This window comes from Plectropomus leopardus, chromosome 10 (assembly GCF_026936395.1).
Source record: "Plectropomus leopardus strain MGB_pleo_1.0 chromosome 10, ASM2693639v1, whole genome shotgun sequence".
Classification (NCBI taxonomy): Eukaryota; Metazoa; Chordata; class Actinopteri; order Perciformes; family Serranidae; genus Plectropomus; species Plectropomus leopardus.
In genome coordinates, this window is record NC_142185.1 from 35,741,815 (window position 1) to 35,768,437 (window position 26,623).

The following is a 26,623-nucleotide window of genomic DNA, read 5'->3' on the forward strand; positions in this document are numbered from 1 at the left end:
GTGCGTTGTTTATCTGTCAGTTTAAAGCATTTGTACCAATGCTGTGTGAAGTCACTAAAGAAATCTTGAAAACTTAATGATCAGTTATGTAACTAAAAGTGTAAGTAAAGTTATGTAAGTAAAAAGCCATAATTTAAATGTGTCATTCACAATCTCCCTCTGCTGCTCCAGGCTCTGTGTTTCGAGGCTTATTTTCAGGAAGCTGTGCCTCAGGCACGAGATGAGACGTACAGGATCAGGAAGTGTAAGATCTACTTCTTCCTGGAAGATGACACCATACAGGTGGTGGAGCCCGAGTACAAGAACAGCGGCATCTCTCAAGGTGTCTGCGATATCACAGCAAATGTGTCATGAATGTAGCTCAAATGAAGATGTCTGAATTTGTTATGTACCTTTTTTTCATTTCACAGACGTGATGAGTGATTTAATACCCTTTACTCCTGCGTTGTTGTTGTTGTTGTCTCCTGCGGCAGGAGTATTTATTTGTCGCCAACTCATCCCACTGCCTCCCCCAAATGATGACCAGTTCTACAACATTTTCCATTTCAACATCAACCAGCAGATGGTGCTGTACTCACGCACATTCACTGTCACCGACTGTGACTCTTTCACGAGGAACTTCCTCACAAAGCTCGGCGTGCGCCTGAATGAGCCCGCCGCTGTACCCGACGACCCCTACAGCAACCTCCGGGAACAGGTGGGCCTCACAGCCACACTCGTTTAAGTTTCTCAGGTTTTTCATTTTCTTTAGGTATTCCTTTAAAAAGAACAGCAGCAGGTTTCAGTCTGACTCATCATGTGACTGCAAATAAAAATAGAAAAGCAAAAAAGATCAGCAAAAACAAGAAACAGGTCGGGTCATTCCAAGTAATGACAGTCAGATCCTGTGTGGAATAAAAAGTTTCACTTTCTTTTTGATCGGGGATAAAACTACAAATATTTATATAGTTTATTTGATAGTGACAGTGTGAAGCTTGTGTGTAACAAGCTGCAGTAACTGATGTTTCACATACAGAGATTCCCAACTTCTGCTCTGAGTTTGGCTTTTAATAAAGAAAAACAAAATAAAGATATCAAGGTTATATACATTAACAGGTATGGTACAAAGAAGAAAAAAAGGTAAATATTTATATCAGTATTTCATAGACATCACAAAAAAGACACAAATGTCAAGGTCACATGCACTTACAGCACTCAACTACGAGACTTAAAATAAAATAGTTAAAAATAAATAAAATAAATAGTTAAAAATGCTCTCTGATTTTGTTTCAGCCAACCTTTAACACTTTTGTCAAAAATCTTAATATCTTGTGTTAATTTTATGCCTCAGAGAGGTCTTACATCGTGTGACTTTACAGTTGCTGCTTGCTGTTCCCCTGGTGTTCCTGGTGTCCTGCCACTGTTTTGCCAGCTGATGAATGTGCAGAAAATATCCGGTGCTAAATTTTGAAGACATTTAAAACCAGTTTGAGGGATGAGAATTTTAGAAAATTATCAAAACTGAACAACTGTACTGCTTCAGCCTTTTTATCCATTAATTCTTAAGTTATACGTAGATGTAAATATTTCAGTTCGTCTATGAATTATTAAAAAAAAAATAAAATCAGTAATGCCTGCATAGCCGTTCACTGTAAATGCATTTTTAAAAAAAATAGTTGTCAGTAGTCAGAATGAAATTTAGTGATTTCCATGTCTGGATAAGTATGGAAATTAGAAAAAAGAGCGTGTGGAAAAATGTTTGTGTCTCTTTCACTCTGTCCCTCCTCCAGATGGAGAAAAGTATGAAGCCTCTTCGACCGTACGAGAGGCGCGACACTCTGAAGCAGTTCCTGGACCACGACCGCCAAGTCCTGCGCTTCAGCTGCTTCTGGGACGACACGGAGAGCGTGTTCGGCGACCCGCGGGAGCTCGTGCTGCACTACCACCTGGCTGACGACACCATAGAGATCCTGGAGATTATCTCCCCGAACTCTGGGAGGGATAACCTGCCCAAATTCCTTCGCCGCAGCAAACTACCCAAGGTATGATAGAGAGGGACGATATTTGGTGTCAAGGAGAGAATTCGGTAAACGCACAGGTTATGGAAATTCCCAAATACTGTGAAATGTAGAGAGGAACATGCTGACAGGAAATGTCAGAAAATGTGATAAATTCTCGAAGGTGGTGAAGAACTGTTAGGGTCTTCGTGAATGTAGAAGAATGGGCCAATCACAGCAGCCCCATAACATGTTTCCTGGATTTTAGGACATTTCTAGGATTTCAAAACGTTTCTAGAAGTTTCAGATGTGTCTTTGATTTTAGGACATTTCTCAGATTTCAAAACATTTCTAGGATTTTAGGAAGTTTCTAAGATTTTTGGATGTCTCTTGGATTTTGGGACATTTCTATTATTTTAGGACATCTCTCGAGTTTTAGGATGTCTCAGATTTTAGGACTTTTTTTCAAAGCTTATGACATTACTAGGAATTTAGGATGTTTTTAGGATTTTAAGACATTTCTAGGATTTTAGGACATTTCCTTTTCTTTTTTTTTTTAAAGATTTTTGGGGGGCTTTTATTGCCTTTAATTTAGGGGACAGTGTGAGTGTGAAAGGGGGAGACATGCAGCAAAGGGCTGAGGCCAGATTCAAACCCGTGGCCACTGTGGCGAGGACACAGCCTCTGTACATGGGGCACCGCTCTATCCACTGAGACATCAGGTGCCCTGATTTTAGGACATTTCTAGAATTTAAGGGCATTTCAAGGATTTTAGGACATTTATTGGATTTTCACATGTCTCTGATTTTAGGACGTGTCTAAGATTTTAGGACATTTCTAGAATTCTAGGGTGTTTCTAGGACTTTAGGCTGTTTCAAGGGTTTTAGGACATTTCCCTGGATTTTACGACGTTGCTAAGATTTTGGGACATTGGGCGGTTGGCTATGGCCTCTGTTGAGGGTGTGGGGGATCCTCCACTGGCACTTTTTTTGATGAACAAGAGATATATTGATGCTGTTTTATGCACTCTGGGACCTTATGCATACTAAAGGGTCAAAAACAATTCCCAGTGTGAATGAATTTATTTTTATTGTGACCCCTGTGAGGGTCCAGATTTGTCCTGTGGGCATTAAGTGTGTTAGATTTCCATGTCCATTGGCAGGTTTTTACATATATGTGGTTATTCCAAACCCGAAGGCTCGCAGTGGCTCTCTTTCTGGTTGGCTGACTTCTCTCCATCTTTCTCCCACCCTCCGCTCCTCCACCGAGACCTCATTCACTCTGACAGGACGGCTGCAGCATCCAGCCTCCCTCCAGCAGTTTGCCTTTCTCCTCCACTTACTGACTGAAGCCTAATTCAACTTGAAAGACAGCCAGACCTCAATCGTGTGTGTGTGTGTGTGTGTGTGTGTGTGTGTGTGTGTGTGTGTGTGTGTGTGTGTGTGCGCAGTGCAGTAATGTTGTTTGTTCTGCTGCCTTTCATTAAATGTCAGCCCTAAAGGTTGACCAGAATCCACCATCCAATGAGAAATCACCACATCCTTAAAGACAGATCAGCTCTTCACTCTGTGTCTTTATTGTATTAGTCCGTCTCTCCCTCGGTGTCCAGCTGTCTTTGGTTCTCTGTGTCTGTCTCCATCCATATTTGCGTGCAGTGTCGCTCCGTGCTGCGAGGATCTTGTGTTTTGTGTTAAGTTTCTGTCTTCTCCTGCCTGTGGTTGTCTCTCTGTAGCGTCCTCCGGCCCAGATGAAGCAGCCTGGACAGATGGCAGACCGCACCGTGCTCAATACGTTTGCCTCTGCGAGTCAGGGGAAACGCTTCATACTGGACAGCCTCAGAGTATGTCCTGTCTCACGCTACATGCTACAAACATGCTGATATGACAAGAAAAATAAAAATTAAGAAATAAATTCTATTTAGGATACAAAAGAACAGACTTTATTGTCCCAGGAGGACAAGGAGACTGTCAGAGTCTCAGAGGTTGCAGTTCTGACAGCAGGCCCAAAAACAGCTTTTCTATATGGCCAAAAGTATGGGGACACACCCAGTTTTGTTCCAATTCCAATTTCATCACAGCAGTGTGAAGGAGTGAGTGGCATCTAGTGGGGAAGATACAGATTACAATCAAGTAAATACCCCTCCCTACATCCTGTCCTGTCCAAGTGTGAAGGAGAACCTACGATGACCTTAACTGAAGTCTTCAAAAAAAAGTCCAAATTATCCCTTTAATGCTCATAGCTGTGGAATGAAATGTCCAGCACTCATTAACAGCATACATTAGAAGTATGGCTGTCCACATACATTTGGCCATGTAGTGTATTAGATGAGCTTGTGCCTGAACACCACTTTGACTGAAACTACACGGTGGCAAGTTTAACTCCACCAGGTTAAATAATAACACGTTCAGCAGGTAATATTTATCTGCGGTCTGCCTGTCATCTCACGCTCTCCTCTTCTGTATTGTGTCTCTTGCAGACCGGAGCCGTCCACGAGGAGTTTTATAAGGACAGTGATCTGGCTGTTGGAGGGGAGGTGAATGTGTGGGGCAGGAGAGTGATCCTCACCGACTGTGACCAGTTCACCAGAGACTACTACCGCTCCAAATACGGCATAGGTAACCACAACTGCTGTGTAGTTTTTTTTTCTCCAGTGTTTCTTTAAACGTTTCAGATATTGTTGATGTTTTATAGACATAAATATGAATCAAGCCCAATTTTGAAAAACAAAATTATTAAATAATTACATCACCTATGCTTTTATGATGGCAAAGTGACATTTCGGCTAAGTCATACACTTAAATTGATTTAATCTTCAGTTATTAGTTGCTCATTCCTGCAGTACAATAATGTGAACACTTAGGGGCAGTAAGAGCAAACACAAGCCAGAGCTGACACATTACTGCATGTATATAGTTTGTACAAGACAAATATTGTTAAAAAATTAAAAATATTAATAAAAAAATCAGAATGACCTTATTTAGCTGCTCACAGTGGTGGAAAAAAGTACTCTGATCCTTAGTTTACTAAAAGAAATGTAAAAATACTCTGTTACAAGTACAACTTTTGCACTATATATATATATATATATACATACATGCATCTAAAATCATAGTGGCATCATGAGAAAAACCTGACATTTAAAGGGTTAAAATTTTGATTTAAGATGAAGACTAAAATATTAACTCAATAAAACTTGATTTTGAAAATCACATTTTGTGCATAGATAAGTGTGTGTGTGTGTGTGTGTGTGTGTGTGTGTGTGTGATATTAAAGGGTTAATATAGTATAAAAACTGTTATAATGTGAGTGGCAATAATCTGTAAAACTAAGTAATTATCGTTAAACTAATAATTAGTAAACATTGTTTATTATATTTTCATTGTTTTTAAATGTAAAACAACTATTAACAAACATTTAATTAACTATCAATTCACCATTTATTAATGATGGTTATTGTAAAGTGTTAATGAACTGATTATGAGTTTAGCGCCATCATCAGGTCCTGTCCCTCCAGTGCTGGTGTGACTCCCGTCTCCCCAGTTGGAGGCACTGGGGGACCACAGGAGGCTGGTTGCTCCCCAGCAGCAGAAACCTAAGCTGGATCCGGAGGTGTCTGCCACCCTTGGCAGGTTTGGGGGTCTCAGTATTAGTCACAGCAGCAGAGCGGGTGGGGGGGGCGCTGTGATGCAGGGTCCTGAGCAGTCAGAGGTCGGCTCAGGGTCACAGTCAGACCCACGCTGCTGCACTCCTGCTCGGATGGATTACCTGCTGTCCTCTGATCATTTCAGCCGTCCTCCCGGCTTTCTTTTTTCTTCTAAGTGTTTTGTCTTTTCTGTCCCCGTCCTCCTGTCAGAGGACTTCACCCCTGTGCAGTACAAAGCTCCCCCGGCCCCGAAGCCCCCGAGGCCTGTGCCCCCCTACAACGGCTTTGGCTCCGAGGAGGACTCGCTCAGCTCCTGCAAGGGCCTGCTGCCCAAACCCCCACAGAAAGATTTCCACAAGTTTATGGAAAAAGACAGGTTTGGAAGAGTTGTAGTCGCAGCTGAGTTTCATACTGAGATGTTTGTGTGCGTCAGTGGCAGCCCCCGACTATGCTGTGTGTGCGTCCCCGTAGATGTGGCCTGGACAGCAATGTGCTGGACTTCCGAGCCAAGATGGTGACCAACGATCCAGTCGACAGAGACAGGGTGTTCATCATCTCCTTCTACCTCTGCGACGACTCCATCAGCGTGTTTGAACATCCACAGAGGAACTCAGGTAAAAAAGTTTGGACCGTCGCTGCGCCACAACCGCTGCGCCACAACCGCTGCAAAGACCTCAGATACAAATCTATGACTCTCATGGCAAACATTTGGTTTGTCAGACTCAGTTTCCACTTCCAGAAAGTTTTCAAAACAGATGACGTTTAGTCCATAGACCCACTTTTTAAGCATGGAGATATTCCCATCGGTGTAAATCAGCATTTGACGGGAGTTTTTACCATGTAAGATGACGAATGCGTCACAGGTTTGAGGACTGCTCAGCAGGGCTCCAAAATGAGATATCCAAAACAAAACTATATGAGGAGCGATTTCATTCAGTTTAGATTTGAATTTCAGTTTAGAAGTTAAAACATATCGCCAACATGATTTAATCTCAAATGCCAGAGCTTTAACCAAGGTTCGTATGGTCATGAAAAACATGGAAAAGTTATGGAATTTGCTAATGGAAATTTCCAGTTTTGGAAATTTTGGAAAACACCATAAACCCTTAAAGTTTTGGAAAAGTCATGGAATTTTGTTTCAGAAACCTGTACACATGATGTTTTGAAGGACTGTTAAATCCCCAAATAATTAATGTTTGTTTGAGTTTCTAGCTGTGGTAAATGGTGTCATATTTCATGTCATTATAGGTTAAAAATTGGCAAAAATGTTTAAGTAAAAAAAAAAACCTTTTTGTTAAATGCCTTAAAAAAATTCACCCTAACCCTAACCCATTTGTTTTTACTAATAAAAAAAATAAATAAACATACCAAAAAAACTAAAAATGGCCAAAATGGAAAAAAACAACCCACCCCATGCCTTCCAAACCCATAGGTGTTCTTTGGACAACTGTTTTTACAGTTTCTGACTGTGATAATGGGGTCATTTTTAGTGATTTTTATTACCACCAAACGCGAGGGCCCGCAGGTTTGAAGGTTATAAATCAACAATCTAATGACAAAAAAAAGGTTAAGAAAAAAAACTAAATGGTTATCAAGTTGATTCTCTCCTCGCTCTCTCACATCGTGCTCCAGGCGTGCTGGGCGGTAAGTTTTTGGAGCGAGGTCGTGTGAAGAAGCCCGGCCAGGAGCTGTTTAAGAGCGAGTTGTCCGAGTACTTTACAGCTCAGGATCTGTACGTGGGAGCGACCCTCTGCCTCAACAAAAAGTTCTTCCAGCTCCTGGATGCTGACGAATACACCTTCAACTACATGGAGCAGCATGCTGACGAGGTACGGAGGGACTCTTTGTTTCTAGTGGTTTCTGAGGTTTATGTAGGTTTTGGTTGTTGCAAACAGTGGTGCTCTCTGGAGCAGCTTGATTACAAAGCTGTCCGTTTTTGGTTTTACCTAATTCTGTCTGTGATGAAAGATTGTTTATGTTTATTGTCTCAAGTTCCCCAAAGCCAACGTGGGAAACATCCTCAGTAAACTGCGGTCCATCCCGGAGGAGAAACAGAGCGAAATCAGGAAGTTTCTGAGTCTCAGTGACCCCAACAACACCGGCTTCATCCCCTTTGAGTCCTTCAGGTACAGAAAAACAACCAGTCTGCCCACTGCACCCCCCGTTACAAGAAAATGCTCTGGTGCTTTTTTTGAGCATGAATTCAGACTGAAGTCCACCTGATACACAAGATCTGATCATAAAGTTGAATTCCTGTTAGCATTATGATGGTAATTACCAATTATAGGTGTGTCAAGTCAACTCAAACCATTGTTTACTCAGGGAAAATTAAGCATTTTACAGCAATGCCATGGACTCACATTCAGTGAGCTAAAAAGATATAAAGACATGATAGCAATAAGTTCAATAAAAACAAATAAGTAGCAGCAAATGGCTTTCAGGGGTTATAAATAGCAACAAAATCAGGAAAAAGGATGAAAAAGATTAAATATTAAGATTAATATTGGCTACTGTAAAAGTTGTCTTACATTTTTTTCCAAGCGGTATTAAAGAAAAAAAAGGCTTAAATCTCACTTGCACTGAGCTGCATGAACTCTGCTTCAGCTGCAGTGGATTCTTGCAAATAGAGGATATAAAGAGGCAGAAAAACATGATTTTTTTTCAAAGGTTGTCTGTCTCATTCTGCTGTTAGGATGTAATGACAGATATTTGTGTGTTATTGTCTTAATGTGTGTGTGTGTGTGGGGGGGGGGCTGTATGCTCCACAGGGGCCTGCTGGGAGGTCTGGACTGCGGTCTGTCGGAGCACGAGGTGCTGGTCCTGGGCCGACGCTTCTCAGAGCGTGAGCAGCCCGAGGAGGACGTGGGCCTGATGCTGGCCGTGGCCCAGGACTTCCTCAGGAAGAAGAGCTTTGAAGAGCTCCCTCACATGGCCAGAGCCTTCACACACAGCGACCGAAACAAGTAGGTGGTTACACGCACACACACAGACAGATGTTAGCTTTAGACAAAAAGCAGAAACACACACAGACAGCGTCACAACAAGACATCAATCGTGGAGTCAGTGGCCCCACATCTCAGAGCAGCGATTTGTTCCAGCAGTGTGAGAGTGGAGCATTGGAACCAGATGGACCCTGAAGACCTGTATGGCATATAGCTCTGCAGCCACAGGACACACACACACACACACACACACACACACACACACACACACACACACACACACACACACACACACACACACTTGGTCTCTGTCTGTCCTTTCTGTTGACTTCCTCTTTTTTGTGCATAAAATCACGTTAAGTGCATGCACGCCACACAGAACTGCCTGTCCAAACATAGAAGTAGTAATAATGATAATCATAATAAGTTCATTTATATAGCACTTATCAAAACCAGCGTTACACAGGGCTTTACCCTTAAAATTAAAAAAATTTGGGGCGCCATGCACACTCAGTTGGTGGAGCGTGCACCCCATGTGCAGAGGCTGTGTCCTCGTCTCAGCGGTTCACGTCCAGCCTCGGCCCTTTGCTGCTTGTCGTCCACTCTCTCCCACCTTTCACGCTATGTCTGTCCTGTCCAACAAAGGCAAAAAAGCCCCTAAAAATATATATATAACAAAAATATTCACATACAGGAAACATTTAAAAACACAAAAGAAAAAAATAAGATCAACACACAAGAAAAATGTTAAATAGAAAAAAAATACAACACCAAAGAAAAATATAAAAACAATGGTTGAATTTAAAAACAAAAACAGAACAGTCCAAGACTTAAATGCAATTTAAGTAGTAAAATATTAACATGGGTTTCTGGACTGGAGGGTCAGCAGAGCCGTGAGGTTACGCTGACTCGTCTGTGTTTGTGTCCGTGTTGACGCTCTCACTTAGTGTCAGATTGTTCATCAGCGTCCCTGTAATGAAGACGGCATGACAAGAATGAACCTCAGGAGCGTCGGGCATCACTGTGGACAACAACAGCAGAGGTCTTAAAGGACAAACATCCTCTGTTTCACACTTTGGCTACGGTTACATGCACACCAATATTCCCCATTTATTCAGAATATGATGATTTTTTTTATTTGTGACAGTTCAAGTGAACACCATTTCCTGTTTAACCCCATTTTAACCTGAGCAAATTGGTTTAATGTCTTTCAAAAGTATGGGAAAAAAGGCAAAGAGAAACTTAAGAAAGAAATTACCTAAAAAATAACAACAAAAGTAAGTAAAAGCAAACAAATGACCTTGAAAAAAGTGCTTAAGAAATATAATAATTTTGTTTTTTATTATTTAAGATAAAATAATTAGCATTTTCCTTTTTTCCTCAGACATTTTCGCTATCATTTTCCTCCTAAATCTACTAATATTGTGCAATTTGTAGAACATTTCTTGCCAAGTTTCTCATTCTCTTTTTTCACGGTTTCAGAAGAAAATAAACAAACATGCTTCGAGTTTAAAGGTCTGAATACTTGTGAAAGAACATGAAAGAAGAGGCTGAGCTCACACGCTCCAACAAATCCGCCACCAGAAGGAAACTAAAAAAATCCTGTTTTAATGCGAAGAAGTAAAATGACAATCAGCTCCAGCTGTTGTACTTTTCCATATTTTGACGTGATAAACGACATGTTAGGTCACGTTAATCAGAGCATGCACGGCTGCATGTCAGCGGGAATGTTAGTGGAATATTCGTTTTCATCAGCCATGTAAACAGCTTTACTAGGAATGCTGTCGCTTTCTGAACAAGGGCAGAAAATGCAATATTTTGTGCATATAAATGTACTCAGTGTTGTCATACACATCCAGTTTGAGATATTTTAATCTATTGATATTAGAGTAGAGCTTTCTGAAATATCATCAAAGGCTAACGTGTGCTGCTGGTGTGTTTGCTCTGATCTTGTGTTCAGCTTGTCAGCACTGGATTGTTTTCAGTTTACATCCGCTAAGAAGGTTGTGTATTTCCTTTGAGCTTTATTCAAATAACCCACTACAAACACACAAGCAGCCAGATGTGGCTCTCTGACGCTGGATGTCCATGTCTCTTTGTGTCTCCAGGACCGGCCGTCTGTCCACCAAAGAGACGAGGACCATCTGTAAGGCCTTCAAGCTCCCCCTGCCTGAGAAGCTGCTGGGAGGTCTGCTCGGCAGGTAAACCGGCGCACGGTTCAAGGTCGAGCCGTTCGAGGTCCCACTGCGTCTTCTCAGTGATTCATTGTCTCTCTTTGTAAAGTTCGGTGCCGTTCTTTGCCCAGAATTTGTTCCTGGCATGGTTGAAAAATCTCTAAAGCAACATTTAGACTGATTACCACTAAAAAATGATGCATTGGAGGTAGAGCAGAGTAGCTTCATTTAAATCAAGTGGCAGCTGTCGTCTCCTATTCTGGGGTTTCTTTTTTTTTTTTTTTTTTGGTAATTCTATTTTTTATTGGTTAATGTGAGCGTACAGAAACAAAATACACAACCAAATGATCATGAAGACCTTTCAATCATGTAAAAGGGGGAAATAATTTAATGGAATAAAAGGATAAATAAATACATTTAAAAATTAAATAGAGTAAATAAATAGGAAAAATAGAAGATAAGGGGGGGTGTTAATTAAATTTAAAAATATATATATGAAATAAGGTTAGAAAATGAAAAGAAAGGCAAACAAAAAGGGTATCGGATCAAAACATGCACATGTAGACAGTTGGTGAGAACTCGTTAGACTTCTGATATTGAAAAACGAGGAGGAATTACATTAGGAAGCCTTCAACAACTTTCAACAACTGCCGGTCTTAATGATTTAGCCACTATAATAAATGCTTTTTTTGATGTAATTCATCCTTGTTTTCACATTTTTGGAGTGTCTGGATTTCCTACCTTTAAGAATGTAAGTACTTGTTCCACTGCTGTCCGTTTCTAATCTGGATGCACGTCTGTTGCAGGTTTGCAGACAGAGACGAGATCGACTATCACGCCTTCCTGGCCGGCATCAACTGGCTGGAGCACCCTGCTCCTCCAGTGATGCCCGAAGACTCCTTAAAGGTAAGAGAGAGGAAACACGGTGAAACAAAGCAAAAGCAGCAGAAGAGTGAAAGAGGAGAGAGAAAACATTTTTTAGATGAGAGTACGCAGGTTTCCATTACAAATCTGCTCAAAACTTAAGCAGTATTTTCGAAATGTCGATAAAACACAACGTGGAGCTGACTGTGTTTCCACTGAGTGATAGTCTGCAACTTCTCCTCTGGTGGTAACATCCCAGTAACCATGGCGATGGATGTTCAAAACATTAGCAGCTTTATTTCTATTGCAGCCACCGCATTAGCCGTCATTATTTCCAATCCAAGGCCACGTAGGCGTGTTATGGAGCCATGATGGAAAGGCGAGCCCCTTATACATGGGAGCAGCCACAATTTCAGTTTGCACAATTTGGGGGGTACTGGCAGCCCGCCGAGTGAATCAGAAAAGCACAGTAAGTGATTTCAGTGTGTGCACAGATTTTTAAATAGTTGTAACTGAAAATCAATCCACATCTTGTCCCTACCTGCGATGACTCAGACGACAAGTGAGCCAAAGGCAGAATGAAGTGAGCGGGAAGAAACGGTTAAAAAAAAAGAAAGGCAAAAGGGCAATAATTTATTGTGCATAGACTTTAAAAAAAAGACACACACACACACACACACACACACAGAGGTGGTCAAAGAGGAAGGAAGTAGCTCCTTTGTTCTTGTCTCTTGAATTTGTATCTTTCCTGTGTAATGCTGATTTAGCATGCTTCAGCACAGCCAAATCTAAGCAGAAACAGGTGAGCGGGAGAGATATACAACATGGCATGACAACAAAGGGAGAGAGGACTGAATCTGTGTGTGTGTGTGTATCTGAGTGCTGTGCAAACTCAACTCTGCGTTTTCCTCTGTCACGGTTTCCAGCTGCTCTCAGCCTCTCCGGGTTTTCAGCCCAGACGAGTCGCTCAGTCTCTGCTCCGTGATTCTGCCCTCTCTAAAAAGCTTTAAGGTGTTGACAGACTCGGATTGACTAACTGCTCCCTGGGCCTTTTTTACTCTTTGCTGCAATCCACATGCTCTTTAGTATTTAGTATTGCCAGTTTTCTTATTACCTCTGTTATTTTCTTTCTTTCTAATCATTATATTTAACGGTCTTGGAGCCAGTTCAAAAACAGCCTTTTCTAAAGAAATGACTTAATTGCATTTGTCCTGTTGCGTTTTAACAAAGTTATTTTGTTTTCTGCACTTTAATCAGTCTAATGGAGGTGATTTTGGAAGTGGGGTTGTATGAGGTGCTTTTATTTATTTATTTAACTTTTATTTATACAGGTAATCTCATTGAGATACGGGATCTCATTCTCAAGAGAGACCTGTCTCAGACAGCAATTAGTTACAGACAGATTTATCAATACAGTACATAAAACATTTAAGTGAAAGTGTCAAGTGAAAGCTGATTAAAAATACCAAAAACAGGAACAAGTGCCCAAAGATGCTTTTTCCAGTGTGCTTAAAACAAGTTTTAAAATCCCCTCATGGGATCAAGCTCCAGATCCTGCTGTTGCGTGTTCCAGGTTGAAGGGGTGGGGTAATAAAATGTCTTTTTGCAAAGCTCTGGTCGTCCTGAGCGAACACTGAAGGTAATAAAGGCCTGGGAGCAAAGGCTATGACTGCACTGTATCCATAGTGAGTCTATTACCTGCAGTAGACAGCAGTCGGCACACCCCCCAATTTGGAGAAGCAGGTAGGAGAACTGACAAGCAAGCTGAGCAGCAGCAAAACATATTTTAGCCACCAAAAAAGACAAAAACATCAGTTTGAGGGTACACTCTTTTAAAGATATTTTTACTGCTTCACCTTTATGTCAGACATCCCCTTCCAACAGGTTAGTTCCCCATGCACAGAATCAGTTTAAAATATATGCTATATAATATCTCCTGTGTAAGTGTGTACGGTTTATTAACCATATCTACACTAGTCCAACTCCTTTACATGAAATACTTAAATATGTTTACTGAATATGTCCGATGGACATTCTGGTGATGTTTGTCCTGCTCATATTTATTTTGTTTGAAATAAAGATCTAACTAATTACACCAATGACATTGCATGACAAAATATGACATCAGCGACATAACAAAATTCTCCCGATATGCGGTATGACAGAAAAGTGTCGCACGACACTTTTCTGTTGAAAATACTTAATTTCTGTAAAGTGACACATCGAAAGTGTAGAAGAGAAGGTGGAAGGTGGACTATTGCACACAATGTTTTTTTAAGTTATTAGCCTATAACTTAACCTAAAATCTGCTTTGTCACTTATTGACTTTGATATTTTTGAGTAAACAAAGTATTTTTAGCTCTCTGAACACAAATCTGCCTCCGTCAATGAGTTTGTTTGTGTTATTGTGTGACTGGTGAATCCGCACTAACAATTTAAAATGCCAGAGTCACACAATAACACAAACTAACTAACTCAACAAGGCAACAATGTTAAATCAGTTAATTTGTTAATTTTTATCAGTGGAGTCTTGTTTTAAGAGAACAATATCCTCCCTGGAAATCACTATCTGACAGCAAGGTAAAACAGTGAAAATATTTGAAATATAGCGGACACTTTTAAGTGAGTTTTTTCGTGACTAAAATGTTGTTGGATTCCTGTCTGCTTCTTAAAACCGACCGCCACCTACTGCATGTAATACACTGACAATAGAGAAGTACCTCATTCAGCCCCGCTTCAAAAGAGCCAAACTATCCCTTTAAGAACGTTTTTTTAAACTCTAAGTAACGCCATGTTATTTACATGGCAGATTTGTTACACACTGACAACTTAAGGTGCTTTTCAAGTGGTATGAAGCACATAAAGCAGAGTAAGACAAATAAAGGAATTACAAAGATGATATCTATCACTGAGAAACACTAACAGAAGTTGAAATATTAAAAGGCGAGCAGCAAACAGTAAACTTCAAGTGGAGACTAAAATAGTCTGTTATTGGCAGCAATGAAGAGGAAGGTGTGTTAATGTAGTCAGAGTTGTGTAATGGCTCGTGTGTCCCTGTCGTCTTCAGTTTGAGGTGAATGCGAGGTTTGACGCCGGCGAGGCTTCAGTGAAAAACGTCAACTACTCGTCTCTCCTGGAGGTGTTCAGCTTTCCCTCCAACACCGAAGACCCAGCAGCCGTCACCTCAACATAGACTCCAGGTTTTACCTCACGAACACACACATATTAAAGAACACGGTCTATTGGCTGAGCACCATCTGTGTTTTCTTTGTTTGAAATGTTCTCTTATTTTCAGAGTATTGCATAAATACATGACATTCTTTTGATTACCTAAATTTATAATCGTACACTCGTGATACGATTGAAACTGTTATTACAACCATACTCCTCTTTGTGTTGTTGTTTCCTTTTTATATATATACTTTTTAGAAAGTAAAGATGAAAAGTAAGAAAATATGTTTTAAAAAGTACATAAATAAAAAAATAAAATAAAATAACATTAAAATAAATAAATGAATGTATGTGTGTGTGTAAATATATACACATCCACATATTAAAGAAAATAAATAAAGAAACAATTGAAGAAAAAAATATGTAAAGAAAATTAATTTAATAATAATAATATTTTTAATTTATTTATATGTAAGAAATTAGGACAATAGAACCTGCTTGGATCGAACGGTAGAACAGCGATGTATGGAACAAACCTTTGTATGGAGATAATCTTACCTGTTTATCTGTCGTATCAGTTAGGTTGCTTATGGAGTTCTCATTTTAGTCTGTTAGATTTCTAAAATCTGTCAGCGTCGGTGCTGTCGTGTGAGTGATGATGGAGATGGGTTAAACTGCAGGGGGGATTGGATGTGTGTTCTGGATTTTAAAGTTTATTTTATGGTGTTAATGAATAATTTGGCGGTAATGGTGTGCTCAAGCAAGCGCTAACAATCCCCTTCACTGGAAAATTGATGCTTTAGGGGAAAAAGTTCTGAGAAAACAGCTGCTTTCTGGTGTGCTCGCGTGTGTACGTTTACATGAGGTGGTGCGGATCCCTCGGAGACGTGGTGAAAAACGCAAGGCGTTAAAGCAGAACCATATTTCAGCTCTGGGCAGCGTGCGCTCACACACATTATGATCACCACTGTATCCTCCAACGCTGTGCTAAGTTGATAACGGGGGAAAGGTCTTTGGAATGAATGATGTGTGCTGTATGATGACTGTACGCTGGCGACATCACAAGACAGAAGCTAAACATAGACACAGAAACCACACAGAAGAGTCCAGGAGACTTAATGTGCTTATCTTCAGGACTTAGGGTTAGTGGTCGACCAACATGGGTTTTTCAGGGCCGACACCGGTACAGATGACTAGTCTGAGACCAATAACTAATATTTGGAACCGATATGCATTTACAATAAAAATGAAAATCTTTCTGTCAAAATTTAGAATTTGGAATATAAGAAACTCTAACACAAAACTTTGTTTAAATGGCTTTAGCAAATGTTTCATCAAAACTGAGACTTTCAGCATCATAAATAGCAAGTTCCCAGCAGCTTCTTTGATTAAGTCAGGTGAAAATTTAACTGAAAATTAATGAATAAAGCAGCTCCCTGATCTATTCCCACCTGATCCAATCACATTGATGATTAGAGAGGAGCAGCTGTTTGTAAGTGAATGCAAAGTTTTAGACCCCAACTTTAAGAAGAGGGAGGTAGGTAAGGTTAAAGGTGGAAAAGTGAAAAGGAAAGAGTTAATTTATGTGCGTTTTGTTTTCAGCATGTGTTTAGATTCTTTGAGCCTCATTAGAGTGGTTTACTCTTAATGAAAGTTTATTCTCACATTGATTGGATGAAAACATGGAAAGACATTTGGAGGAGTGAGCTCTTCAGAGGGGTCTAATTTACTAGGAACTGCAGCCTCATTGTGTGTGTGTGTGTGTCTGTGTGTTTTTGGCAGTGTGAGACTATAAAAAGGCACAGGTTGTTCAGGTTGAGGCGCCACTGTAATCAGAGCCTGCGCTGCAAATTCTAGTCAGGGGATGAGTCAAACATTAGGTAATCAACCATCCAAACCCCCCCAACCATGTAACCAGCACACACACACACATCACACACACGTCCCGCCTCACCCCTTCACACAGAGCACAGAAACGGTGCATTACATCACCGCAGGCATTATCAGGTCCTCTCTGTCTGCTTTCACACATACTAAAATATTAGCTTCCCCACTCGCCCACCGCCAAAACACAACGGGTGACGTCGCTGCGGTCGCTGGTGGCAGGGAGCTTCCTGAGTGGCCTTTTTTTGGCTCGTGAAGCACGCTGCGAGAGAGGGAGGAACTCCGACAGCCCTCCCCCCTCCTCTTCTTCCTGTCAGTCTCCGTCTCTTTGCACCCACGCATCCCGTTTTCTGCCCCGTCATGCTCTGTGGCACAGCAACAGCCATCTGAAAGAGCAGCATCCTCATCATGGCTCTTTGAAATCTGGCTGCAATGCAGGATGGGCAAAAGACAAAAAGACAGTCATTTTTTTAAATATAATGCTAATTTAAGGTCATGAATTCTCCCGAAAACACCAACACTAACCTGTGGCTCTCAGCACGGAGCGCGACAGGCCAAGCCTGTGACTCGTGTTTTAATCGTTTTTGGAAAACAATTCATCTCTATGGCAGAGATACTCAACCTGCTCTGCTCAGGGGCCACATCTGCAAAACAACATCAGGCCAGGGGCCATTCGCAGCAGCCCCATGCATGTTTATAGGATTTTAGGACACTATAAGATTTTAGGACATTTTTAGAATGTTAGATCATTTCTAGGATTTTAAGACATTTCTTGGATATTAGGACATTTCTACGATTTAAGCATGTTTCAAGGATTTTAGGACACTTCTGGGATTGTTGGACATTTGTAGGATTTTAGGAAGTTTCTAGAATTTTAGGACATTTCTAGGATTGTAGGATGTTTTTCGGATTTTAGTGCATTTCTAAGACTTCAGGGCGTTTAGGATTATAGGAAATTTCTAGAATTGCAGGACAGTTCTACAATTTTAGGATGTTTCTAGTATTGTACGACATACGATTTTAGGACATTTCTAGCATTTTAAGACATTTCTATGATTTTAGGTAATAGTATTTAAGTCGTTTCTAAGATTTTAGGACATTTCCTGGATTTTAGGACATTTCTAGGATTTTAGGACAATAGTTTGATTGCCTTTGTTGGATATAATTGATATTGCTCTACATGCTTTATGAGAGGTGTTTTGAGTCTTCTAGTGGCATCAGTGTTAAGGAAGTTATTTGTCAAAATCTCAACTACCACATGTGAAACAAATGTTGTACCAAACGCAGGATTAAACTGTCATGAATCACCGTCCCTGATGGTGTCTGCTCTCGGCACGCCATGTTATGTTGACGTGCTTTGAGTGACTGCTCTCTGCCGTCTCTCCGTCTCTGCACTCTGCAGCAGCAGAACATGGAGGCTCGTTGTAAAGAGTCTGCTTCACTGTTTTGTCTTCGCTCCACTTTACTGCTGTTCTGCCTGGGACCGCTGCATTGTAAAAACTGATATACAGGAAGGTCATAAATGTCTCAGGGGTTAAGAGCGTCTGAGTGTGTTTGTGGTGCACGTATGTGAGGGCTTAATGCAAGTCTGCTGGAGACATGGCTAATCTATGAAGCCTAAACAGATATTTGAGAAGAAGAGGGGAAAAGTTTCTGTTTACTGGCTGCGTGCCTTTCTTTTCTCATGACAACAAATCCTGAACCTGAAAGCACGCAGACACACACGCATCACAGAGCACCTGCGTTCAGATGTTTTTCTCAGAACTGTTCCCCCTGAGCTGCAAGTTTTGGCCCCACAGTTGACTCCGAATAAGCTTCTGTCAGCTGATATCACTGTGTAACTCTCGTGTTTTAATACGGTTGCATCAGCTGATTTTTACTCAATTTAAAGCTCTGTTACAGGATTGCTTCTGATTACAGATATTCAGCATATTTACCCAGATGACCCCTAACCATTTCCTAAAGATTTACACTAGGAATTGTTTTTGTATACATAAGGTGCCAGAGTGCATAAAACAGCATCAAAACAGAGCTGTGACACGACTCAAAAAAATGCCAGTGGAGGTTTCCCTGCACCACTCGACAGAGACCCTAGCTAAGACCCTAATGTCCTAAAATCCTAGAAATGTGCTAAAGTTGTAAAAATTCCCTAAAGTCCTAGAAATGTCCTAAGATCCTGGAAACATGCTAATGTCCTACAAAATGTCCCTGAATACTAGACATGTCGTAAAATCTAAGAAACGTCCTAAAATCCTTTAAATGTCTTAAAATACTTGAAACATTCCCAAATCCTTGAAACCTACCAAAATTCTAGAGATGTCCTAAAATCTTTGAAACATCCTAAAATAATATAAATGTCCTAAAACCCTGAAAATGAGCTTAATTCCTAGAAACATCCTTGAATCTTAGAAATGTCCTAAAATCCTATAAACATGTATGGGGTTGCTGCTGTGGCCTCTGGCCTCCTGTCACTTTGCAAAAGTGGCCCCTGAGCAGAGCCAGCTGAGTCCCCCTGCTGCATTGGATGTAGATGTTGTTTTATTTTTGTCCATGTGAGGAAAATCAGTCAGTTTTGAGTAGGAAGTTGGTTCCAGCTGGTGTCTTTATTTTTGCTGGATGTGTAAAGTTCATGTTTTTGTTTTTTCCTTCAGATAGATTTTCTTCTCTGAGAACAAACTCAAATCCTTGAATGCCACCTTGGTGAAAATTGATGTCTGCCTACCTGTTGGCTCTGAGCGAAGTGAGTCAGTGGAGTCCATCGTTGTCTCAGGGGGGCTGTAGAAAAGATTGAGCAGCCTGTTAAGTGTTCTCCGTCTGGGCCAAACTGCCGGCCCTCTGTAACGGCGCTTCTATAGAGATGAGGAGAGTTTAGCAGAGCGTTTTTTTGGCCGCTCTCCCTCATTCCCGTGATTCCTCAGTGCCTATGGGCATTGGCACAGAGCGAGGGGCGGAGGGGGAGAGGGCCGAGGCTTAGACCCCGCTTTACAGGGTCAGCCACTGCCCCAGGTGCACATGGGGAAACACTTAGCCGCTCTCTCATTATTCCATATCTCCCTCTATCTCTGTCTCACAATGTTTCACTTTCTCTCTTTTGTCCCTTTCTTTAACCCCCCCCACCCGGGGCTGCTGTTCTCATTCGATATCGTGCACACGGCTGTTTGTGCGTAAATGAGTGTTAAGATCGTTAGCTACACTGTGGTCCGCGCACACTGCGCCGTCTGAGAAACTCTCTCTCTCTTTGATACCGGTGTTTTATTCCTGTACGAGACATTATCCCTTGATTCTGAGCACTTGTACTGGCTAACTGTGTTTCCCCCTGAACTCCAGGACCAGACCTGGTACGCTCATCAAACGTCAGTTGTCTTTGGCAGCGGCTGTGACACGACTCTACCTGCTCGAGAAAAAGAGAAAGTTATTCTACACCGGCTGTAAATTACAACTATGGGACTTTTTTTTTGCTCTCGGCTTTTGGCTCCCAGCGGAAACCATTTCTGAGGCAAACACGCCTGTTTTTCTGTTGCACACCGGTCCACATAAATCTCCCAAAATTATAGCCCCCTTCCATTTTTTTCATGTAGCTTAAAATAAGGCTGGAAATCAATCATCCAAATGAAGACTGAATATGTCTGTGCACCATCAGTCAGCCTGCAGCTTTGTGCCTCTCGCTGATAATACGAACCGGCTTCAAAACAGACTTTCCTGCACTGAAGGAGAGAACAGAGAGCTTTATGCCTACCATACACCACAAGACTTAAAAAACGAAAGTCTGACACCATCCAAAAGCTAAACACAATGTGAGTTTTTAGTCACAGACTATAAGGTTTTTGTAAAGACTTCTTGCAGAGTCGCTATTTGCTCGACTACAACCAGATTTCTTAGAAAAATATTTCCCATCCTGTTTCTGGTGGGAAAAAAATGACATACCGTAAAACTCCAAATGAAAGCTAAGTCCCAGTTAAACGCCCGGTGTGAAAACATGTTTTGACAAATAAAGGGCTTTCTCAATTAGAGGCTCAGTCTGTTGCCATGGAGTTCATTTTTATACGAGTTCTTTGGATGTATAAAACCGGGTTGTTGGCCACATGCTGGAGATCATGTTAGTTAGCTGTTTAGATCATGCGTACATGTATATATGTATAAACTTTAGTCAATGTGGACATGAGACACACAGTGTAACTTGGTAAGATGCTCCACAATTCAGTTAATTTAACTGAAACTGTGAGCACCAAAGAAGACAGTATGATCAACATAGTAAACAAGAGAGACGCAAAAATACAGATTAGTAGTTGTAAAGACTATTTTTTTAAAAAAAAAGCTAGGGACATTTTACCAGTGAACTATATATTTTGATTATATATTTAAATAGTTTTATAGTTTGTTTTTGCAAATTTTCAGGCCTATCGAGTATCAAAAGCCGGGGCTATTAATTGAAGTTTTACAGTATTAACAACATTATTACATGTCTGCAAAAACCAGCCTGCTCTCACTCTGCAGTCGTCAAATATCGCTGCTTTTGCTGTCAGCGTGAGATCCTGACCCCAAAAGCCAGCTTTTGTGTCAGTGTGATATGTCGCTGGATGGTGACAGACCCGTTCACAGTACGATACATCGGCAGTCAGCAGGACGGCACACAGACAGTCGGCCTAATGTCCTGCTGATACGCCACCGGACGGCGTCAGATGAAAACGCTGAATGGCGTAATATAAAGAGAACAAATGTCCCTGGAGGGCAGACCGGAGGGGAGGTGGATGGGTCCAACAAACCCTGGACTTTTATACGGTAGTCTGGTGTTCGCTTCCTGTCTGAATGTGATTTTTTGTTTTTTCTACGCCTCACCAGCTGCCTTGCTGTCTAATCCTAACCAGCCGTGCTAGCATGAGCTTTGGTTGCCAGGACGTCAACCAGCGTCATCATGCTGCTGTGTTAGAGTTTGTAAACAGATGTTTTGATGTGGTTTTGCTTAAACGGAAACCCCTATGACTTCATTTTATCAATAATTTTCTCGATTTTTGGATTCTGCATTGTGGAGGGATGCGAGAAAAACATGGTGTGAGTATCGATATACAATTATTAATTTGTAGGTGAAGTATTCCTTTTATGTTTCAATAAGACCTTCTTTATCCAGATCTTAACCTGGATACAAGTCCGTCTGAGTGATGTGTCACCACCTGGTTAGCCTCGGACCTTATTACCCCGTGGCTGTTCACACCAGTGATTAAGCCGCAGGTCAGGTTGCACCCCAGTTAAACCAGCGTATAAGCCAGTGAGTACAAAGAGCGACAGTGCAGTTGTCCCCGTCTTAGTCATGTCCCACCTTGGCTGTAGGCAGTCCGACATGCCGTCCCCACGAGCACCAGCAGCTGAGATGTGACTGGACCTGACGTGACGTGAGTCTCATCAGAGCGGGATTAGCAGGGCAGGGTCACCTCCCAGCTGGCCTTTGGTCACAGCGTCCTGACACGCGTTTATCTTTGGGCTGCTGTATGAGAATTTGTGCTGATTCAACAGTAAGCCTCTACCTCCACACCTAAAGGGTTAAATATATCTGTGTGGGTTTTTAACTGATGCCGGCCTAACACCGTGTGACTTTTGAGCAGTTTCACAGTCGCAGACGTATTTCAGATGTTGAAATAAAATCATGAGAACTTGCTAGAGTTTTGGCGGGCTCTCGTGATCTTGACTGTGGTCGTAAATTCAGTCCAAGTGTCTTTCAAGTCAATTTTTTTCTCGTCTTGAAGTTCCGATAAAATCAAACATCTTTAATTGATCATAATTTTTTGTTTTGACTCGTACATATACTGAAGTTTAATGACGATTGACAACAACCAAAGAGCTCCAAAGAGGAAGAAGCAAACCTGGCAGACCGTAAACCTCGAAGGAGAACAAGAACGTGAACAAGTCTCTGTTCTCTCATTCTGTGGAGAAGTTGGAGAAACTGTTGGAGTTTTCTAGTAAACAAGAGTCCGTGTTGATTTCGGCGTGTATCAGACTCAACAACCAGCACTGATTTTAGTGAGACATTTTTGAGACAGTTCATTCCCGAGATGTCCTCCCACTGAAGGAGCAGAGCAGACCAGCTGAGGCTGGTGGAGAGTCGAGGCGACAGAATCCGAAATGTAAAGTTTGTACACAAATACAGTTAATATTTATGGATAATACTGATGCTGAATTGACAAGAAAACTGTCGACATATGACGCCTCTTATCTTTTGTTTCTAATGTCGTGTGTTTTTGCCAACATGTTCTCATCACAAGTCATCACGTGTTGCCGCATTGCAGTGGACCTCTGCGTCTACATATTACGCTCAAAGTCTGCTGTTGACGTTTCAGGATGCTGCTACCGTGATGTCAACAAACACACGTACACTTGCGGTTCTCGTGCGTTCGCCATCGTCTTCTTGTTTGTTTATACTCACCGCTCTGTAGAAGAAGCCTTTACGTGCAGGGTTGTCTTCTTCTGTGGTGTGTCATTACAAAGTTACACCACCAACTACAGGCCTGGCAGCGTTTTTGTGGATCTGTATACACGAGGATTGTTTTCACAATGTTCTTAAATGTTTTTAGCTGGGCCGTTCTCATCTAAACGTGGACTTAGATTTTACTGCACAAGTTGTGTGAGAGTTTGTAACTGGATGTTTTGATATAGTTTTGCGGTTGTGGACTCCTGTGACCTAAATTCATCCAGAATTTTCTCTGGTTTTGGATTCTTTGTTCGCTGTGAAGGCAAGAGAGAAAAACAAAGGTTTCTTCATGAATTCGTCGTAACACGGGTTGAGTAATTCTTAAACAAATGGTCATTTGGGAGGAGAAACATTCCTTTAAAGACCTTTCAACAGCCGTCACTTTGGGACAACATTACTTTGCTTTTTATTACTGTCCGTTTACCTTCCACGGCTACAGAAAGTGAAAGCGTTTTTACAAGTTGTCAGACAGCAGCTTTAGCGGTGGTATGTCATCCCGCTCAATCCCCAGCTTTTGCTCAATATATCTTGAGTCTGCTGGCTGTTTTCCCCCCCGCTCGCTGCCTCTGACCCCACCCTCCTCCCCGCCGCATATGGGATTCACATTTGGCTCGGCTGACCATTTCCTTAATGTGATATTATGATACATTATCTGAAGCCATTTACTCCCTGTCACCACCTCTCACGTGGACACAAGCTGAGCAGGCCAAGCAGAGGCGGTCAGATTCTGTCCAGGTGAGTTACGACCATTTAATTTGACACTGTTCGCAGCGGTGATCATTTACAACGCCTGAAAGTGTAATCAAAATACAAACCCGGCTTACGTGGGTCTCTCGCTCTCTGTCTCTCCAGGAGCCTGTTGGTGGTGGATAAGTTTTCACCCTCTCCTGCTGCCGGCTGTAAATCGCCTCTGTCGAAGGTGTGTGTGTGTGTGTGTGTGTGTGTGTGTGTGTGTGTGTGTGTGTGTGTGTGTGTGTGTGTGTGTGTGTGTGTGTGTGTGTGTGTGTGTGTGTGTGTGTGTGTGAGGGAACAGAAGGTGAGAAATTTGGGGGTCAGCCGAGGTCTTTCAGGTAATTGTGCTTCTTAAACTTTTGACCCACTAAGCCCTACTTAGTGTGGTGCTCGCTCCCCTTATTTCCCCCGAGAGTTTTGACTCTGCATACCAGGACGTGTGTGTGTGTGTGTGTGTAACTGTGTGTGTGATACAATGAGTGTCTGAACATATGCTGTCAGCCTCACACAGCTCACATTGTTCTTTTTCACCTATTTTGGCATTGCACTCATTGTTATTCCCACTCCGTCTTATTCTCCTATTCTGAGCAAACATCAGTGTTCTTGTGCTTCGCTCAGACAGCTTTCACAAGATATTTTAACCCTTTGGAAACTAAACAAAATGGTTTGATCTCTTTTAAAAGCGCAATGAGCAACTTTGCAAAGAAAATGTTCCACAAATTGCAAAAAAATAGTAAAAGGTGGCAATAAGATTCCCTGAAATAGCTTTAAAAGAGTGAGACATTTTTTAAAAGGGAAATATATATCTATATATATAGAGAGATATATATTCTGAAATTTTATTTAAGCAAAAAAAACCCAGAAAAAAATATGTCCCACAAATGGCAAAAAAATAGTTATGCCATGAAAGTTAGTTTTAAAAAAAGGAAGAAAAAAATACAGTGGGAGATTATCCAGACAACTTTATTTATAATTATTAGAATTATGTTATGTATAATTATGTACAGTTTCTTACACATTTTTGGGCCATGCCCTGTTCAGTTTCCCATAGCCTTCTCCTCATGCTTTTGAAAGAAATCAAATGTATTTGCTTTGGTTTCAAAGGTTTAATCCGGCTATATAAATATATCAGATTGTCGAGTTTGTCGACCTGCTCCCCCTCTGCTGTCTGTGAGGCATGTTGAAGGAATCCATCTTTGGCACAAGATGATGAGTCTTTTTTGTCTGGCTGTGTGCTCTTCTTTCTGTCTGGATTCTCTCCACGCTCCAATTAGAGGATTTTACCTTCGCAATCAGTCAGTTTTTGATGTCCCGCTGCTCATTTTAGAAAAAAGAAACACCAAAACAGCTAACATTCCAGAAACACTGAGAGAAGCAAAGCAGCTGACGTAATGTACCACAATAATTTGGCAGCAGATGTGAAACAAGCCTAGAAGGTATCAGGGTTTGTATGTTCATGAAAAACCTGGAAAAGTCATGGAATTTGCAAATAGCAATTTCAATGCCTTTGGAAAAGTAAATATACCCTGAAATCTGTTTCAAAAACCTGTATAATAACACTCAGTGTGTCCAAGGACAATCGGAAATTTGAAATCCAACAATAATCTCTGTTTTTGCAGTTTCTAGCTAAGGTAAATAGTGTCATTTTGGTGATTTTGGAAGAGAAGATGCCTCCCAAATCTGAAAAAACAGAAAGTATTTCCTTTAAAAATTGCCCAAAAAATTAAAAAAAAATATCGCCAAAGATTTTTTAAGGAAAAAAGCCAAAAAGGTCAAAATTATTATTATTTATATATTAAAGTAAGCATGCCTTCCAAACCAGCTGGAAGGCATATTTTCTGTAAAAATCAACAGTAAAATGACAGTGCAGCCATTTCGAGTTGTCTGTCCCTCCTCTGAAGCCAAAATACAAATCCTCAGCGCTTAAAAAATATTTTACATACCTTTCCCTTTTTTGCAGCACCGCCTCCCCTCATAAATAACAAACATTCCCTAAATTATATTTTAATATTCTGTGTGTATACATTTTTAAAATCATTTATCTTTTAAAAAGCCGTTATATAGTAATAAAAATTAATCGATAAGGAGTATCGCTGGTCGTGTCAGAGAATGTATGGTCTTGAAAATTTGCCTGAAATTCATGGAAAGTCATGGAAATGTATTGATAAACTTATGTATGAACCCCGAGGTATGATGGCCCAGTGTCTCGGGGTAACAGCGATCATTATTAACCTCCGTTTATCGTCCTCTTTGTGTCTTCAGGGTGTCTTCACGTTGAGCCCTGTGAGGGTGATGGATGAGGTCGTTACAGTTTGGATCCCGTCTGCGCTCGCTGTTGTTCCCAAACATGCAGCCGTATAAGTGTTTACAGATGAAGACAAATAATCCAGAAATATCCACCGAGTGACTCGCACTAACAGTCCGCCCACTGGGTCCTGTATGTTCTGAAAGAGTGAGTGATGAATGCTTTTCTTTTAACCCTTTGAAACCTGAAAACTTTTCTCGTGCCACATTCAGATGCCTTTCACAAATATTCAAAACTTTTGACCCTGAGCCAATTGGTTTGAGTTCTTTAAAAAGAAAAAACACGAGAAAAGGTGCAAAGAAATGTCCAGCAAATTACAAGAAGTCAGTAAATTTTTTAAATTATTTCTAAAAACTGTAGGAAAGACGACAGGAGAACTGTGTCTCAATCATAGTAATAGATTTAAAATTATTTTTACAGGATAAATATAATTATTTTAAGCAGTTTTTCAGGCCATTTTCCTGTTTTTGTT

General features: G+C 41.1%; 1 protein-coding gene across 2 annotated transcripts in view; it reads left to right on the forward strand.

Annotated features, from left to right (window-relative positions):
• Window positions 1-26,246, forward strand: part of efhc2 (EF-hand domain (C-terminal) containing 2) — a 28,358-nt gene extending 2,112 nt beyond the window's left edge. The window contains exons 3-16 of one of the 2 annotated variants that reach the window (XM_088083748.1): window positions 172-322; window positions 474-697; window positions 1,770-2,021; window positions 3,709-3,816; window positions 4,453-4,591; window positions 5,830-5,995; window positions 6,091-6,233; window positions 7,252-7,448; window positions 7,612-7,745; window positions 8,388-8,582; window positions 10,670-10,762; window positions 11,542-11,641; window positions 14,667-14,799; window positions 26,109-26,246. In XM_088083748.1, coding sequence (XP_087939874.1) covers window positions 172-322; window positions 474-697; window positions 1,770-2,021; window positions 3,709-3,816; window positions 4,453-4,591; window positions 5,830-5,995; window positions 6,091-6,233; window positions 7,252-7,448; window positions 7,612-7,745; window positions 8,388-8,582; window positions 10,670-10,762; window positions 11,542-11,641; window positions 14,667-14,792 — 2,028 coding nt within the window. In that variant the 3' untranslated portion in view covers window positions 14,793-14,799; window positions 26,109-26,246. Of the gene's footprint in view, window positions 1-171; window positions 323-473; window positions 698-1,769; window positions 2,022-3,708; window positions 3,817-4,452; window positions 4,592-5,829; window positions 5,996-6,090; window positions 6,234-7,251; window positions 7,449-7,611; window positions 7,746-8,387; window positions 8,583-10,669; window positions 10,763-11,541; window positions 11,642-14,666; window positions 14,975-26,108 lie in introns of those variants that run through there. The other variant, XM_042495091.2, reaches the window with a different exon arrangement.
• Window positions 26,247-26,623: the final 377 nt, after the last annotated feature.